Here is a 15,639-nt window from a genome sequence, read left to right as displayed (position 1 = left end):
TTCTTAGCAGGTCACATGCATGACTGAGTGGGTAAGAGAGAGAGACAGAGAGGGGGTGGGGCTTGCAGCGCCGTGTTCGCTGGTGTGCGAGGGTGGGCAGACAGAAGGATGGTCACACGCTCAGCGGCGGGTCATGTGGTCACAGTGGTCGTGCCCGTGTGTCACCTTCATCGCGGGAACTAACACTGTAAGTATTCACGCTCGTGCGCCCACGTGACCTTCACGCGATGACGATTATCATCTTGCTCCCGATAGACACGTGATCTTTAGGATCTTAACGACGTCACTGCATGCTTACGTTGTAACGCCACACACAGCTGAGTTAAAAGTCTACAGGTTCATAACTAGTACAGTAGGCCAACGTTTGAAGGGGGCGGGGCTTTACGCAGTCCTTATTAATGCACATGTGTCCCGCAGGCGTCTGAGAGCGGGATGGGCGAGGAGGCGTGTCCTCACAAGACACCGTCCTCCGGTCCTCTGAGACCTTTCGTCTACGTTCTACTTCCCGTCCTCAGCCTACTGGGCGGCGTGATGCTCGTGCTCGCCCTCACCGGTACGTCACGCTCCTTGACCTTTCAATGACCGTTACATGACCTTACAGACACTGTGCGCGTGTGTTTGTTTGTGTGCGCACGCATGCATGCATGTGTGTGTGTATGGTCTGGTCGTCATGGCATGGAGGAGATGTTGACCAATCAGGATGAGAATTAAGGACTGTCAAATATTTAGGTGGCTCTTAAAACTTATTTTGTTTTAACTCACATATTGGGGGGTGTAATGGAAGCAGAATACTCTACTGTGAGTGTGTGTGTGTGTGTGTGTGTGTGTGTGTGTGTGTGTGTGTGTGTGTGTGTGTGTGTGTGTGTGTGTGTGTGTGTGTGTGTGTTTGGTGGGCGAAAGGGGGTGTCGCTGTGGTAACCAGATCCTCTTGACACTATTCATAGAAGTGCACAGTCCCTCAGTGCTGTCAACATGTGCACGTACTTCAACCTATTTACAGCCAAGTGTTTTTAAAGTAAAGCACACACAAACACACACAGGTCTGCAGTGGGCTTGAGTCTGTCGTCTTTTCTCAGGTGTGATTGGCAGTCGTGTCTCAGATTCTAGCCGCCTCCCATCTCCGGCGCTCGTCGCTGACAGGGACCCATGTTACCATGGCAACAGCACAAGCCCCTTCCTCTCTCAACTTGGCAATTCAACAGGCTCCCCCCACGACCTCGCTGACATCACGCCCATGACCGCCGGCGTCGCCACAGCGCCCTCATCCGATGCCCCTCCCACTCAGTCGACCACAGTGGCCCCTGATTGGTTAACCTCTGTCACCATGTTGAGCCACAACTGGCTGACGTCGACACCTGACACAGGTGAGCCCTCCGCGCTGTTTCACTAGCGCATCTGTCAACATGCCAGCACTGTAGGGGGCGCTGGCTAGTCACTTGTGTCACATGTCCAGGTGGTTGTCAACTGGTGGTAGAGCCTCAGTGTCACATGTTGCCCTACAATCAAACATGGCTGTCCTCCGCCGCCGCCGTGGTAAAGAGCTCAGAGGTGGACATGTTGCTAAGGTAAGGCGTGTTTTGTCCTGGAGGAGCGCACAGGAAGTGATGACGTGGACATGTTACAGGTTCTTCAACTACCTGAGCAGACTGTCTTGCTATAAACACATCATGTTGTTTGGCTGCTCACTGGCCCTGCCTCAGTGTTTCCATAACGACAGCACACATCACAGGTGAGCGCGAAGCATGCTAACGACGCTTCCCTTGTTGTTCACGTCTGACTGGCAACATGACGCAGGGGAGTGGTGCTGCCGTGCGCCTCGTTTTGCGAGGCGGCCAGAGAAGGCTGCGAGCCTGTCCTCCAAATGTTCAACGCCTCCTGGCCCGAGTTCCTGCGCTGCTCGCAGTTCAGCAACGCCGCTCTGACCACAGCAAGCCCTGCGCCCCCCGCCTGCTACACACCTAGACAGGCTGTCGGCAAAGCCGGTGAGTGGCGTGCATGCTGATATTTTGTGGTTTGGTGACATGATGTGGGGGTCTCTGATTGGACAGCTGCATGCGGCGGGGAGGACGACTTCCTGTGCGCGACGGGCATTTGTGTGCCCCAGAAACTGGTGTGTAACGGCTACAACGACTGTGACGACTGGAGCGACGAGACACACTGCGGTAAGTCTCACACACACACACACACACACACACACACACACACACACACACACACACACAGGCAGGATGCAGTCGTCATGGCGATGTGTTGACGGGACATGTTTTCAGTCTGTTCAGATGCACAGTTTCAGTGCCTGACAGGCCGCTGCCTGACGCCTCTTCTGTTGTGTGACGGTTATGACGACTGCGGCGACCTCAGCGACGAACTCAACTGTGGTGAGAGCGCACACGCTAGTATCACACGTTTCCCGCTCGTGTTTCACCCCGCTCGTGCTCGTCAGTGTGCGACGTGTCACGGGAACATCGCTGTGGCGACGGCCGCTGCGTGTCCAAGGATTGGCTGTGCGACGGCGACCACGATTGTCTCGACAAGAGCGATGAACTCAACTGCTGTGAGTTGCTATGACGACGTCCAACCATGTAGTGTTTCAGACGGTGCTCAAGTGTGTGTGCGTGTGTGTGTGTGTGTGTGCAGCGTGTCGCAGTCAGGGTCTTTGGGAGTGCAGGAATAGTCAGTGCGTTCCTTCTGCCTTCCGCTGCGATGGTGAGGATGACTGCAAAGACGGCAGCGATGAAGAGCACTGTAGCCGAGACCAGAGTGAGACATCAAATTGTCTTCCTCCGTCAACACGTCTGTCTCACTTCTTGACGTGTGTTGCAGGTCAGACATCGTCCACTTCCTGTGAGGACAACAACAACTGCAGTAAGTCTTTCACATTCTGCCCACACTGAAGGTGTTTGTCCTTCTTGACTCCTCCTCCTCCTCTCGTCAGCCGGCTGTGAGCCAATCAGCTTGGAGCTGTGCATGAACCTGCCCTACAACCTGACCCGCTTCCCAAACTTCCTGGGTCACGTGTCCCAGAGAGAGAGCGCTGTGTCCTGGGAGTCTTCGCTGTTCCCCGCCCTGGTCCAGACGGGCTGCTACCAGTATCTCATGTTCTACGCGTGCACGTTGCTCGTGCCCAAATGCAACCCGCTCAGCCGGCAGAGGGTTCCGCCCTGCAGGTCAGTGCATCTGTGCACGTGCGTAAAGCTCTGTGACCGCTCACTGTCCTCTCTCGCCCCCGGCCCCACCTGGCAGGTCTCTGTGTCGCAAGTCGAAGGAGAAATGCGAGTCGGTGCTCGGCATCGTGGGACTTCAGTGGCCCGACGACTCAGACTGCACTCAGTTTCCCGAAGAAGGCGGAGACTTGGCGTGTCTGCTGCCCGAGGCCGGCGTGGACGGTGCGTATCGGCACGTGCGCCTTCTTCCGTAGTCCATCTGATTCGCTCACTTCTTGTCCCTCAACAGAGTGCTCCCCCAGTCATTTCAAGTGTCGCTCCGGTCGTTGTGTCCTAGCCAACAAACGCTGCGACGGCCTTGCTGACTGCGACGACCACAGTGACGAAGACCACTGCGGTGAGACGCCCTTTTTCAAAATAAAAGTCTTCTAATGTGTTCCTGACAAAGTGACACGTGCGGGCAGGCTGCTCGGAGCGCGCACTGTGGGAGTGTCCCGGCAGCGCCACGTGCATTAAGACCAGCATGATCTGCGACGGCTTCCCAGACTGCCCCCTGATGGCTGATGAGGCCAACTGCTGTGAGTCTCACTCGCTTGGCTTTTCCTTTTGATGCCGCGCGACATCGCGTCACGTGTTTCTTCCCCGCCAGCGGCGTGCAGCGATAACGAGTTGGCGTGCAACAATCACGAGTGCGTGCACAGAACGTTGTGGTGCGATGGAAAGAAGCACTGCACCGACGCCTCGGACGAGTGGAACTGTGGTAACACATACACAGACACAGACACACACACAGGTCAATGGGATTGTGATTGAGTGTTGTTTGTGTCGCGCTTAGTATCTCTGAGCGAGTCGTCAGGTTCTGTTGTGACTGTGCTGAGGACAGCGGCCCACTATCACGTGTGTGCCGACGAGTGGGACCCGCAGCTCAGCAAACTGACCTGTGACCAGCTGGGACAAGGGTAAGGTCAGTAGCACACAAAAACACACACACACACGGGTGACGTGTAGCCCATCCCAAACCTTGTCTACCTGCAGGGTTCCTGCCTCCATTTCCATGCTACCCGAACAGGTGGGTCCTCTGGGCCGTCGCCGTTGGTTACACGTTCATCCCGAGTGGAAGGAGAAGAAAGGCTTGGCTCTGCAGGCGCGACTAGAGAAGAGAAGGTGTGTGAGTGTGTGTGCGTGATTAGACGCTGCATTGGGGAAGGGACTCGCAGGGGAGCTAATTCCTGAAAATAAACCCTCTACGCTGACTGTGACCATCCTCCATGTTTGTGTCCTGTAGTCACTCGTGTCATTCCGGAAGGAGAGTCTCGCTGGTCTGCGTCAGAGACGGTAACACAGCAGAATTCGTCTGGCGAGGACCGTCAACCTACTCTACTTCCTGTTTCTTGTTTCTCCGCCAGAGTGTGGCCTGCGCCCGACCATGCTTCCTCGCAGGCAGAAGAGGATCCTGGGAGGCCGCGTGTCCCGGCAGGGGGCGTGGCCTTGGCAGTGCTCACTGCAGAGCGGCCAGAGCGGTCACGTTTGCGGCTGTGTCCTCATCGGCGGGAAGTGGGCCTTGACGGTGGCGCACTGCTTTGAGGGGTGAGATGCGTACATGCGCCTTGTACGAAGCGTGAATGTGTCATTACTGTGCGCGTGTGCGTGTGTGCGCGTGCGTGTGCGTGTGTGTGCGTGTGTGTGTGTGCGTGTGTGTGTGTGTGTGCGCGCGCGCAAGTGCAGTAGGGAGAAGGCCCATCTGTGGAATGTGGTCCTGGGTATTAACAACTTGGACCATCCGGGCATGCACAGCCAGAGCCGCGGCGTGCGCGCCATCACAGTTCACCCGCGCTACAACCGCGCCGTGGTGGACTACGACATCAGCGTGGTAGAGTTGGACGCGGAGGTGAGCCAGTGTCCATTTTTGAGCGGCTGCCAGCGTTCTGGCATCATGGGATGTTTGCCGCTGTCGACAGGTGGAGGAGACGGCGTGGGTCCGGCCCGTGTGTCTGCCTCGTCCTGGCCAGATTCCCGCTACGGATTCCTACTGTTACATCACAGGCTGGGGTCATATGGGCAACAGGAGTAAGTCCCCTCCCACTTCTTGTTTGCTGTCCATTTCCTTTCTTTTGTGTCAAACACACGGCTTCCTCCACAGTGCCCTTCAAACTGCAGGAGGGACAAGTTCGCATCATCGCCGTCTCACAGTGCCAGTCCTACTTTGACATGAAGACCATAACTCCCAGGATGCTTTGTGCCGGTTATGAGGCCGGGACCGTCGACTCATGCATGGTAACTGACTTCAGGACCCTCCTGCTTGACTCTGTGTCAATTAGGCCTTTTCAATTTAAGCACTTCTTTACTTACAATTTTATTAAGTATACTGTGTACACTCTGTAATCAGTTCTCGAGTGTGTACATTATGACAATATAGTGCAGGGTTAGTCAACTGACGGCTTGGGGGCCAAATGACACCATGCTGACCCCCGAGTTCAGGTTAAAACTCGGAAGACAATCGTTTTCGCAGTAAATTCCTAAAAACATTCACATGCACCTGCTGTATAGAGGAACTTGGACAAGTGTAAACACTTTGGTAGATCCTTGCATTGACATTTAAACCTTGCTGGCAGACAGAACACTGGGGTCCAAACTTGTAATTTGCATAACTGAGGCGTTCCTCAAGTAGTCTCCTTTTGGCAGCTACAAATGTTTTTTGTAACGTGATTTATTTATCAAAGGTTTTACTATAGCTTGGTTAGTTCAGATGCAGCTATCCTAGTAGTGTTCCTCTTAGGTACCATTATAGGTCCTGTCTTTTCATTATTTCGGCTATTCAACTGGTGGCCTCCGAGTTCAGTTCCAACAACTTGTGAGAGACTTACATTTTAGCAGCTGCTCCTTGAACTGCAGAACACTGTAACTCTGACAAAAAATTGACCAAAATCACTGTAGAGGACGCTGGTTCTCCAGAATATACAAAATAAAATTCAATACAAAAAAAGAACTAATAGGGAAGGGAGAAGTCGGGCTCCCTGGTCCTTAGCTTTCTGGAAATGTGACCCACAAGTAGAAAAGAGGTAGGATTAAGTAAGCTTTGCTTCTTCCTACTCCTTTTTGGACATATTTTAAATAGAAATAAAAAAAATTGTGATGTATCATGTTGAAATTGTTTACATGTTCAAAATGAACTTCATCCAACCAACCAAATGCTAAAATTATTTTTTTAAATATCAAATTTGGTACTTTTATAGGTACCGACCGAAGTTTGTTGGTACTACTGGGTATCAATTCACGTAAAATTAAACAGTGTCATATTTCTATATTGCACGTGACGCCACGTGCGGTTGCAGACTCGGCACCGGCTTAAACATTTGGTTGGGAAACAAGCAGTCAAGGACTCCAGGTAATGTCACAATTCTCCATTCCAACAATGCAAGAAGAAGGCGCTCAAAAGTACAGTAAGGCTCCAAAATGTGCTAGCTCGATGCTACAACTAAGATGCACGTTACAATCCAACAGCTGGTGTGTAATAAGTACCAGCACATTCAACTTAATGGCAAAGACTACCAGGGCCGCCCGCCCTAAGTGCAGAACGCGCTCTGTGCGTAGGGCCCCACGATCCGTGGGGGTCCCTGTTTTGCGTGAAGAAGCGCAATTAATGAATGACTTGGTGCTTCTAATACATTTTTACAGCAAAAGTATTCCTCGCAGCTTTCCGCTTTGTCACTGATGAGATTATAATGGCAAATTTCCCCAGGCTGTCCCTGTGGCACAGTACAACAGTGTTAGTCTTGTAAAGCAGTAGGCACTGGGTTCAAAATCTGCTTGAAGTTATTGTTGTTAGGTTGATACATTTGTTTCGATGATGTTAAAATCTTTATTTTGCAGTAAAAAAATAGATATTAAAAATTGTATTTCCCATGAACTCGTTTTAGTACAAAACATGCATTAAATTAAATAAAAGTTTGATTTGAAATGGTATAAAAATAATTTCACATACATTACGTAATGGTAAACAAAAATTGTAATAGCGAGGTGGCGCTCGAAAATAGTATTTTGCTCAGGGCCCCAATTTAGCCTGGGTAATGTCTTGGAATTGCAACTACAGGCAAAGTCTACTATGTGATACAGTACATCCATCCATCCATTTTCTACCACTTGTCCCTTTTGGGGTCGCGGGGGGTGCTGGAGGCTATCTCATTACTTACAAATGGACACACAAATGTAAGAAAACAAGATAACCACTGGACAGTTAAATTACGATTTTATTTTAAACAATTAGTATAAATTTCCAGGTGCCGGGAATTTGTACCGTATCGATTCAAATTTGAAAGGAACCCATCCCTATTTGTGCTTGTTGTAAACTGGTTATAATATTTAGGTTGTTGTTGACCTTTGATCCTTGGTTCTACGGTGTAATAAGTTCTAGATTGTTAGCTCAAGGTTCTCAGTCCTCGGTCCTTGTATCTAGAGGGTTAGCCTTAAATCGTTGGCTCTTAGGTGTATTAGTTCACAGTACTACTTAATTTGTTCTAGGGCCTCTGTTGTCGATCCTTGATACTGGGTTCTAAGTCTTTATGAGATGATGAATGATGATTATTGATTGACAACTGTGTGTGTGTTCACGCAGGGGGACAGCGGCGGTCCTCTGGTGTGCGAAGAGGAGGCGGGCCACTGGACGCTCTTTGGCCTGACATCGTGGGGCAGTGTGTGCTTCAGTAAAGTTCTTGGACCAGGAGTGTACAGCAATGTGAGCCACTTCACGCCCTGGATCCAGCAACAGATCTTCATGCGCACTTACCTGTCCGACTGACATGTCTCTGCTAGGCGGTAGGAGGTTATGTGAAAAAGCACACGCAGACGTCCTCTACACGGCCCTTTATCCAAACTGTTAGCCTCTTCATGCTAGCGTCACCTAGCTACACTTTGATGAGGATTGTGATGTTCTTTCTGAGATGAATCATCAACATCATCCGTGTTCTCCTGGTGCAGCTAAACTAGCTTAGCGCTGACTGCGTGTTATTTGCCAAAGTAAGAGTAGACGACGTTACAGCTCATGCTAACACGCCAATGTTAGTGTTGACTGATTGAATGTTTTTTTAATCTTTTCCTTGATTGTTGTTTGTCCATTCCTTCACATCTACAACATTCCCAGTGGTCAGTGTTTGGAATCTTTGTTTTACCAAAAGTATTTTTGTATAACTTGTTTGGCGTTGCGCGTTTAATAGACACAAACACACACAAAAAAACGTGTGTGTTCTGACGGCATTCTTTTTGATGTCACCTCCTGGTTTGTTATCTTAAAGATTAATAATGTAAAACAAATCAACTGGAATGTTTTGGCACAACAATAAAACTATACACACCTGCCGTGTGTGTGTATTTCAATAAGTATTTATTCAAAGCGGACAAGGAGAGAGATGGATGGAAAGGAAAACAAGAAAGGAATGCGCACATACAAAGACAAAGTGGGGACAAAGTGCAGCATTTTATTGTGTGCACTTCCAAGTCACACACTGGTCCATGGTGCATTGTCGTAGTAAAGGTCGGAACGGTCCAGTCAGATCGCTGCTGTGGCGACGACCAGAGTCAAGCTGGACGGCGCCGCTGACACGGTGAGACGCATGCACACACAATCAAGTTGTTGGCTGCCGTTTGTGTGTTGCCCAAATTTTGTGTGTGTGTGTGTGTGCAGATGTCTTCCTGCTGTGCGTGCTTTGTCAGTCTGAGGGAAAAATGTCCTCGACCGCATGGACTCATCAACCTGCTCATCACCAAAGGTTCAGTGATCAATACATGTCCTTACTTTGTAATCAATACGTATCGACTGATGTGTGTGTGCACAGCGTGCATGTTGGCGCTGCTGTTCGGGGTGTTGTGGGCGGTGACAGGGAATGAGTGTTTGCCAGGAGGCAAAGTGTTTGGTATCATCATCATCTTCATCAGCGCCGTGTTGGGAGGAAGACTGCTTGGACTGGTCCGCCTGCCCCGCCTTCCCCCCGTTCCACCTCTTCTTGGTAACACCTGACAAGAGTCCACTTGCAGCTGCACCAACCTGACACTTCTGAGTGTGTGTGTGCGCGTTTGTGTGTGTGTGTGTACAGGAATGCTGCTGGCGGGCCTGGTACTGAGAAACGTTCCGTACGTAACAGACGCCGTCTACGTGGACGCTGCTTGGTCTGCAGCTTTGAGGAACATGGCGCTGTCCATCATCCTGGCCCGAGCCGGTCTGGGCCTGGACCCTGCGGTAGGACACAAACACACACAAAGACATAAGTGATGTGATCCTGATAGCGAGGGTCCGCAGGCGCTGCGTCGTCTGAAGGCCGTGTGCGTGCGTGTGGCTGTCGGGCCGTGCGTGCTGGAGGCGTGTCTGGTTGCCGTGGTTTCTCACTTCCTGTTGAAGCTGCCTTGGGCATGGGGTTTCATGCTGGGGTACGTGGGTCTTGTCCTGATGTTCCAGATTCACACGTGACCTGTGTGTGCGCGTGTGTGTGTGTGTGTTTACTTGTATTTCTACCCTTCTTGAGACATCAACAAGGAAAAGTACCTTCCATATGAGGACCGGTGAACAAGTTGGGACATAAATCATGGTCCCAATACGGAAAACCATTTCATCTAATAGAGAATGTCTCATTTGCACTCCTGGTGGTGAAATCTTATCAAAATAAGGGTGGTCCCAAAAAGTTGACTGTGTCCATCCATCCATCCGTTTTCTACCGCTTGTCCCTTTCGGGGTCCCGGGGGGTGCTGGAGCCTATCTCAGCTGCATTTGTGTGTCAGTTTTAAAAGTGCTTCCCCTTTGGGTATGTAATTACAAGTGTGTATAAGAAATTTAAATGCGCCCCCTTTGGCCAAAATGTATTAAAAAAATAAAATAAATATGTATATAGAGACATACTGTTATAACAAAGTAAATAATGTAGATTAAAAATGAATTACAACCAACAAAAAAATGTTTTTTTTACCTAAAAGCTTACCTTTTTTATATGTGCATAGTACGTATGTATTCGGGACGGCGTGGCGAAGTTGGTAGAGTGGCTGTGCCAGCAATCGGAGTGTTGCTGGTTACTGGGGTTCAATTCCCACCTTCTACTTTCCTAGTCACGTCCGTTGTGTCCTTGGGCAAGACACTTCACCCTTTGCCTCTGATGGCTGCTGGTTAGCGCCTTGCATGGCAGCTCCCGCCATCAGTGTGTGAATGGGTAAATGTGGAAATACTGTCAAAGCACTTTGAGTACCTTGAAGGTAGAAAAGCGCTATACAACCCATTTATCATTTATTATTAATGTTGTAAATACAAATCTCTATATATCTAGAAAGGGTGGTCCTAAAGAGGTAGGCATTTTTCAGAGGTCTCAAGAAGTAAATACAAGAGTGTGTGTGTTTGTGTAGGTTTGTTCTGGCTGCCGTGTCTCCGGCCGTCGTGGTTCCCTCCATGTTGCTGCTCCAAAAAGAAGGTTATGGAACCGAGAAGGTAAAATAATCTCTTGCTCTTTTTTTGTTTTTTCTCCTGAATTTCTGCTGTGGTTCTTCAGGGCATCCCGACCCTTCTGATGGCTGCTGGCAGTTTTGACGACATTTTGGCCATCACAGGCTTTTCCACCTGTCTCGGCGTGGCCTTCTCCACAGGTTGCACCTTCTGTTCAGTACTGGCCATGCCGGGTTCTGGCCTCCATGTAGTCTTTGTGTGTCTTTCAGGGACCACGTGGATGAACGTTCTCAAGGGTCTGCTGGAGGTGGTGGGAGGGATCGTCTCGGGTCTGGTCGTGGGCGTGTTCTTGTGTTTGTTCCCCAGTGTGGACCAGGTGGGTCGTGGTTCTACATGAGGTTCTGTCAGAACTACTCAGCCTCGTTGGTCACAAGCGCAGCATGTGCCCATTCAGGAGGACTTGGTTATGACCAGGACATTCTTCCTGTTGGCGTTCTCCATCTTCTCGGTCTTCTTTACTCATGTAATCGGATCTTCCGGCGCCGGTGGTCTGTGCACGTTGGTTCTGGCCTTCTTGGCCGCCGTGGGTTGGGGCACTGACAAGGTAATGGTCCTTTACCGCTCCTCCTAAGAGTAGCCTTCGTGTTTACGCAGCATGTGCCTGCAGGCAGCTGTGGCAGCCATGTTGGCGAGGTGTTGGGACGTGTTCCAGCCCCTCCTCTTTGGCCTGATTGGAGCAGAGATGACCATAGCAACACTCAGCATCAGCACTGTAGGTGAGAAGCACCAAGTCACAAGAGGGGTAGCGGCGGCAGCCCTTTAACTGGCGCTTTGATCCGCTGCAGGTTTAGGCATAGCCGTGATAAGCCTCGGTCTGCTGGTGCGACTGCTCGCCACATTTGTGTTGGTGCATTGTGCCGGCTTTGTGCTAAAAGAGAGGCTTTTTATCGCCATCGCCTGGCTGCCTAAAGCCACTGTGCAGGTACTTACTTTTAGTATGACGCCAGCACGATCAGGTGAGGTGGGTAACCTAAACGTGCATGTGTGTGACAGGCTGCCATTGGCTCCAAGGCTTTGGACACGGCCAGAGACGAGGGCGATGAGGCCAAAATCCAGTTTGGTTTGGATGTGCTAACATTAGCCGTGTTAGCCATCTTGATCACTGCCCCCATTGGAGCGCTGGGCATCGGCCTGGCAGGTCCACGCCTCCTGACACGGCATGTCAAAGGTCAGTGCAGTATGATTTTTTTTTTTTTTAATATAACGGGTCGAAAACGTTTTGTTTTTCTGCCAGCGTCTGAGACGGGGGGCGGAGTTACATCTCAGAGCGTTCAAGACCCTGTTACCTTTGAGAGCAGGCTTTGATGACCTTTGACCTGTGATGCTGCTGTTGACATACTTCATTCATCAAGTGTTTCTGAAACTTTACACTTTTTAGAACAGGGGTGTCAAACTCATTTTAGATCAGGGGCCACATGGAGAAAAATCTACTCCCAAGCACAAATGTACAAACCATAATGTTGTTGGGGTTTTTTACACTTACATGTTGCGGTTAATAATTTATTTGTCGTTTCTGAATAAATTATGTGAAAATGTTCATCAGTCAACTCATTGGTGTTAATTTTCAATCTATCAAGATAATTTTTTTTAATCAAAATCAAATACAGGAAGTTATTTATGTAGTTTGCTCATTTTCCTCGACTGATGTGCAAACGTGGTTTATTTTGTACATACTGTATGTAGCATCATCTTCAAAGATACAAAGAATTGCTATTGCGACATCCAGTGGACACATTTAGAACAGCTGTTTCATTCATTCAAAAATTTCAGGTACATTTTTATACTTAGCAAACTCATAAATCCTGTTCCCTGGCCGTACGTTTGACACCACTGTTTTAGGATGTATTCATGTAAACCAAGCACCAGTGTATTTATTTATTATCTGCATTAAACAATAAGGCATCAAATCATCAAGTTTATTGCCTTTTTTTGTCAAATTAATGTAATTAACACTGTTTGACATGCACCTGCGGTCGAAGGGGCGTGGCCAAAATTCGCCACTCACCGGAAGTGCCTCGTTGACACGTTGGATAGAAGTCGAAATCTCCACATCAGGTAAAACATAAAAAGACTCAACGTTTTCTCATTACAAACTAATACACACAACTTAACTTTTCACCAACTAGCTGTTGTATGCAAAACCAGAAGAATTACTGATAAAAACAAGTCAATAATGGCTTGCTAGTACACATTCATTGGACTAACAGAAATAATACGTCACTACTACGATACCTAAATCAGTCTTTTTGGTGAAACGTTGAGTTAAAAAGACCAAAAAAAGGGATTGAAGTTCAGCACTAATGAAGGACAAAAACAATCAAACCTATGCAATATGTAACATATATTATTATTTGTTTGTGACGCTAATTTGAACAATGGTAGATGTCCACATACCAAAATGGTCAAAAAAGGAAAACACAAACAACTTGCTTTGAATGTATAATGTGTGTTTAATTTGTTAATGTTAGCTAGGGGTATTACAAATGTGAAAAAGTGATTTCCATTTTCCATCTTAATTTCCAACTTAAGTTGTTTCTATTTCATTTATCTGGACAATGGAGCAGTAACACTTTTTAAAGCAGCCGCAGCTCATCTGATTTCTTAAAACAGCAAATGTGAAAAATAATCATATAGATTTTGGAAGCATAAGCCTACAAGCAAGCTCCTGGCAGGATGTAGACCGCCAACATCACTCAGGGGGTGTGGTCATGTCCCAGGGCGTGCTGGGTAATTGCTGTGCAAGCCAAGCCCCCCAGCTGCTCCTGTTCACATTTGGTGAAACCTGCCAGCCCCCCACAACCCAATCTAGCTCCTCCCTCCTTCCGCGAGGCTCCTCCTGCTCTTTACGCAGAATCACGCTGAAGCGTTCCCTCGACGCCGCCTCGACCACTTGGTGCCCCAGCGGGTGATGTAGGGTCGTTCTATACATTGCCCTCGGCACACTCTGCTCCTGCCGCCCGCCTTCTTGCCCCTCCGCTGCCCCTTCGCTTTTACGTGAGATGAAGAGAACCGAACGATAAACTGCCATCGCGCCACTTTCTGGCCCTGCCCTCATGTGCAGCCTCAGAAGTTGGGCCCCACCTCTCATCGCCAGCGTGGCCCTCAGTGGCTTGTATGCACCCCTGTACCAGACAACAAGCCTAGCTAAGATCAGTAGTGTGTACACGGTGGCCGCTGCGCACAACAACATGTTGCCAGCAAACAGCCACAAGCAAAACATGCCGCTTGTGTGACGAAGGCTTCTGCTGCCATCTTGTTCCCTTTCCTGCCACAAGGGCCGTGTGACTTCAGTGCTCATAGGGGCCATGGATGTTCGCACCGTTGTGGGACTGAGGGCAGGAAGTGTCGCACCCTGCGTCGTCGGCGCACCCTGCGTCGTCGGCGCAATCTCTGTCGTCGGCGCAACCTCTGTCGTCGGCGCACCCTCTGTCGTCGTCGGAGCAGTATGCCAAAAGATGGCCCCATCGCCTCTGACCTTTGCCATTCCCCAGTGCTCTCCCTCGGTGGACATGGTGTAGGGGCGTGTTGAGGAGGAGGCCTTTTGCGACGAAGTTATAGGTAAGCAGAAATCGGACACCTGCAGAAGGATGATAGCTTGACCTTTGACATGCTGTGGCGAATCGCACACCTGAGAGGTAGAAATAGGTGTGAGTTACCACTTCTTGACACTGGAGGTCACATGCAAACGCACCAATCTTTCAGCGTCTCTCATAATGAGCTCGCCCTCATGGACATAGAAGTTGATTTCATACTTCTCCAGGTACGTGCGGAGGTAAGTTAATGTGCAGTGACACGCCCACGGATTGGCAGCGAAATAGAGATAGGGCACCAACTCATTCTGGCTAAACCAATCATCTGGAAGCACATTGATCTGAGGGGGAAATGCAGAAAGTTAACATCATAGGAGGAAGTGCAGGAGTCGTGTTGCTCCTTTCCCCACCCTGTTGTTTTCCAGTGACAGCGTTTCTATGGTGACAAGAGGGTGCAACAAGAGGGGTGGAAGAACCCTGATGCGATTGGCCGACAGGTCCAGTTCCTGGAGACGCATGTAATTAGAGCACACATGCACACATGTAATAGCTCCATGCTAACCTCCAGCTTGCCAAGTCCGCTGAAAGTGTCGTCGCTCAGAGACTCGATGGCGTTGTTGTCCAGAAAGAGCTTAGTCAGGGCGGGGCAGGCGGAGAAGGCCATGCCCTCAAGAGACGTGAGATGATTGTGTCCCAGTCGTAGGATGGCGAGGCGCTGGAGAAGTGCTGCGCCGCCCGGCTTCACCTGAGGAATCTGAATGGAAGCAAAGTCACTTCAGTGGAAAAGTGGCAGGGTCATGTGATCTGTCATGTCAACCCCAGTGACCTCATTGGCTGTCAGGTCAATCTCATAGACCTCACTGAAAACCTGGAATGATTCCCAGAACAGACTGGAGAATAAGTTCCTTGGAAACAAGAGAACCTAAAAAAAACAAAAAAAACAGGAAGTGTATGCTTGTCTGCGATATGTCAAACCACTAAACGTCATCTTCTTTTATAGAACATTATGTTCAGGCTCCAGCCAATTCCAAGCTGTTAATCCATCAATTATTCATGTTTGCTTTTGAACCAACAACAAAAATTGTGGCTATTGTGTCAAAATAATAGCTATTTTTATCCTGACAGATGCAGTGGTACACAGTAGTAAAGCATCTTACCTTGGTCGTGGGATCGAGACCCGCAGGAACATGAGTAAAGCCGGCCGCCGTACAGTTAAGCCGCGGTCGGTGGAAATTGTCCCGGTTACTGTGGCAACCATCCATGGCGGTCACCACGACGATGCCAGACCAGAGGACAAAGATGGAGAGCTTCATGTTGTAAATGACGCTTTGCGTATGTATGCGTTTTGACAGCAGCTCTCAAAGGAAGTGTGCCAGCTGATAACTTGTTGCCCCTCCTTATTACAAACAAAAGTGTCAACTGCTAGCTCATCCATTTTAAAAAGCCAAGTGTAGATTATTGTAACTAATCC

General features: G+C 49.3%; 3 protein-coding genes across 5 annotated transcripts; 2 read left to right on the top strand and 1 right to left on the bottom strand.

Annotated features, from left to right (window-relative positions):
* The first annotated feature begins 83 nt into the window (after positions 1-83).
* corin (corin, serine peptidase) lies at positions 84-8,509 on the top strand. Of its 2 annotated transcripts, XM_062065468.1 has the most exons (24): positions 84-187; positions 418-553; positions 1,077-1,364; positions 1,454-1,565; positions 1,625-1,729; positions 1,795-1,982; positions 2,049-2,162; positions 2,271-2,378; positions 2,444-2,554; positions 2,638-2,760; positions 2,824-2,865; positions 2,936-3,167; positions 3,244-3,386; positions 3,454-3,561; positions 3,629-3,742; positions 3,814-3,924; positions 4,000-4,123; positions 4,200-4,328; positions 4,450-4,499; positions 4,571-4,751; positions 4,890-5,052; positions 5,123-5,231; positions 5,305-5,438; positions 7,777-8,508. In XM_062065468.1, the coding sequence occupies exons 1-24, from the start codon at positions 134-136 to the stop codon at positions 7,957-7,959; spliced, it is 3,162 nt and encodes a 1,053-aa protein (XP_061921452.1). In that variant the 5' UTR covers positions 84-133; the 3' UTR covers positions 7,960-8,508. The 2 variants fall into 2 exon arrangements, with proteins under 2 accessions (XP_061921452.1, XP_061921451.1); XM_062065467.1 differs by having other exon boundaries at positions 2,638-2,865; positions 7,777-8,509.
* Positions 8,510-8,679: 170 nt separating this feature from the next.
* On the top strand, positions 8,680-12,525 carry LOC133661906 (sodium/hydrogen exchanger 9B2). Its single transcript, XM_062065469.1, has 13 exons — positions 8,680-8,761; positions 8,842-8,926; positions 8,993-9,163; positions 9,251-9,393; positions 9,454-9,581; positions 10,542-10,623; positions 10,685-10,778; positions 10,848-10,954; positions 11,033-11,182; positions 11,246-11,354; positions 11,424-11,560; positions 11,632-11,806; positions 11,873-12,525. Exons 2-13 carry the CDS (start codon positions 8,842-8,844, stop codon positions 11,941-11,943), a joined length of 1,452 nt encoding a protein of 483 aa, XP_061921453.1. The 5' UTR covers positions 8,680-8,761; the 3' UTR covers positions 11,944-12,525.
* A 531-nt stretch (positions 12,526-13,056) lies between these two features.
* Positions 13,057-15,556, bottom strand: LOC133661901 (platelet glycoprotein Ib alpha chain). 2 transcript variants are annotated; one of them, XM_062065460.1, is made up of 6 exons: positions 15,326-15,556; positions 14,995-15,090; positions 14,731-14,922; positions 14,579-14,674; positions 14,330-14,509; positions 13,057-14,266 (listed from the first exon to the last, which is right to left on the bottom strand). In XM_062065460.1, exons 1-6 carry the CDS (start codon positions 15,479-15,481, stop codon positions 13,328-13,330), a joined length of 1,659 nt encoding a protein of 552 aa, XP_061921444.1. In that variant the 5' UTR covers positions 15,482-15,556; the 3' UTR covers positions 13,057-13,327. The 2 variants fall into 2 exon arrangements, with proteins under 2 accessions (XP_061921444.1, XP_061921445.1); XM_062065461.1 differs by lacking the exon at positions 14,995-15,090.
* Between the last annotated feature and the right edge of the window lie 83 nt (positions 15,557-15,639).

This window comes from Entelurus aequoreus, linkage group LG12, assembly GCF_033978785.1.
Source record: "Entelurus aequoreus isolate RoL-2023_Sb linkage group LG12, RoL_Eaeq_v1.1, whole genome shotgun sequence".
Classification (NCBI taxonomy): Eukaryota; Metazoa; Chordata; class Actinopteri; order Syngnathiformes; family Syngnathidae; genus Entelurus; species Entelurus aequoreus.
This window is presented reverse-complemented; position numbering and strand designations above follow the sequence as displayed.

Coding starts and splice junctions, on each gene's coding strand:
- LOC133661906 (XM_062065469.1), top strand. CDS start 8,842: ATGTCTTCCTGCTGTGCGTGCTTTGTCAGTCTGAGGGAAAAATGTCCT. Junction 10,955..11,032: donor TGTTCCCCAGTGTGGACCAG/GTGGGTCGTGGT, acceptor GTGCCCATTCAG/GAGGACTTGGTTATGACCAG. Junction 11,183..11,245: donor TGGGTTGGGGCACTGACAAG/GTAATGGTCCTT, acceptor ATGTGCCTGCAG/GCAGCTGTGGCAGCCATGTT.
- corin (XM_062065467.1), top strand. CDS start 134: ATGTGGTCACAGTGGTCGTGCCCGTGTGTCACCTTCATCGCGGGAACT. Junction 3,387..3,453: donor GCCCGAGGCCGGCGTGGACG/GTGCGTATCGGC, acceptor GTCCCTCAACAG/AGTGCTCCCCCAGTCATTTC. Junction 5,439..7,776: donor GGACCGTCGACTCATGCATG/GTAACTGACTTC, acceptor GTGTTCACGCAG/GGGGACAGCGGCGGTCCTCT.
- LOC133661901 (XM_062065460.1), bottom strand. CDS start 15,481: ATGAAGCTCTCCATCTTTGTCCTCTGGTCTGGCATCGTCGTGGTGACC. Junction 14,923..14,994: donor TTGACCTGACAGCCAATGAG/GTCACTGGGGTT, acceptor GCTTCCATTCAG/ATTCCTCAGGTGAAGCCGGG. Junction 14,675..14,730: donor GCGGACTTGGCAAGCTGGAG/GTTAGCATGGAG, acceptor ATGCGTCTCCAG/GAACTGGACCTGTCGGCCAA.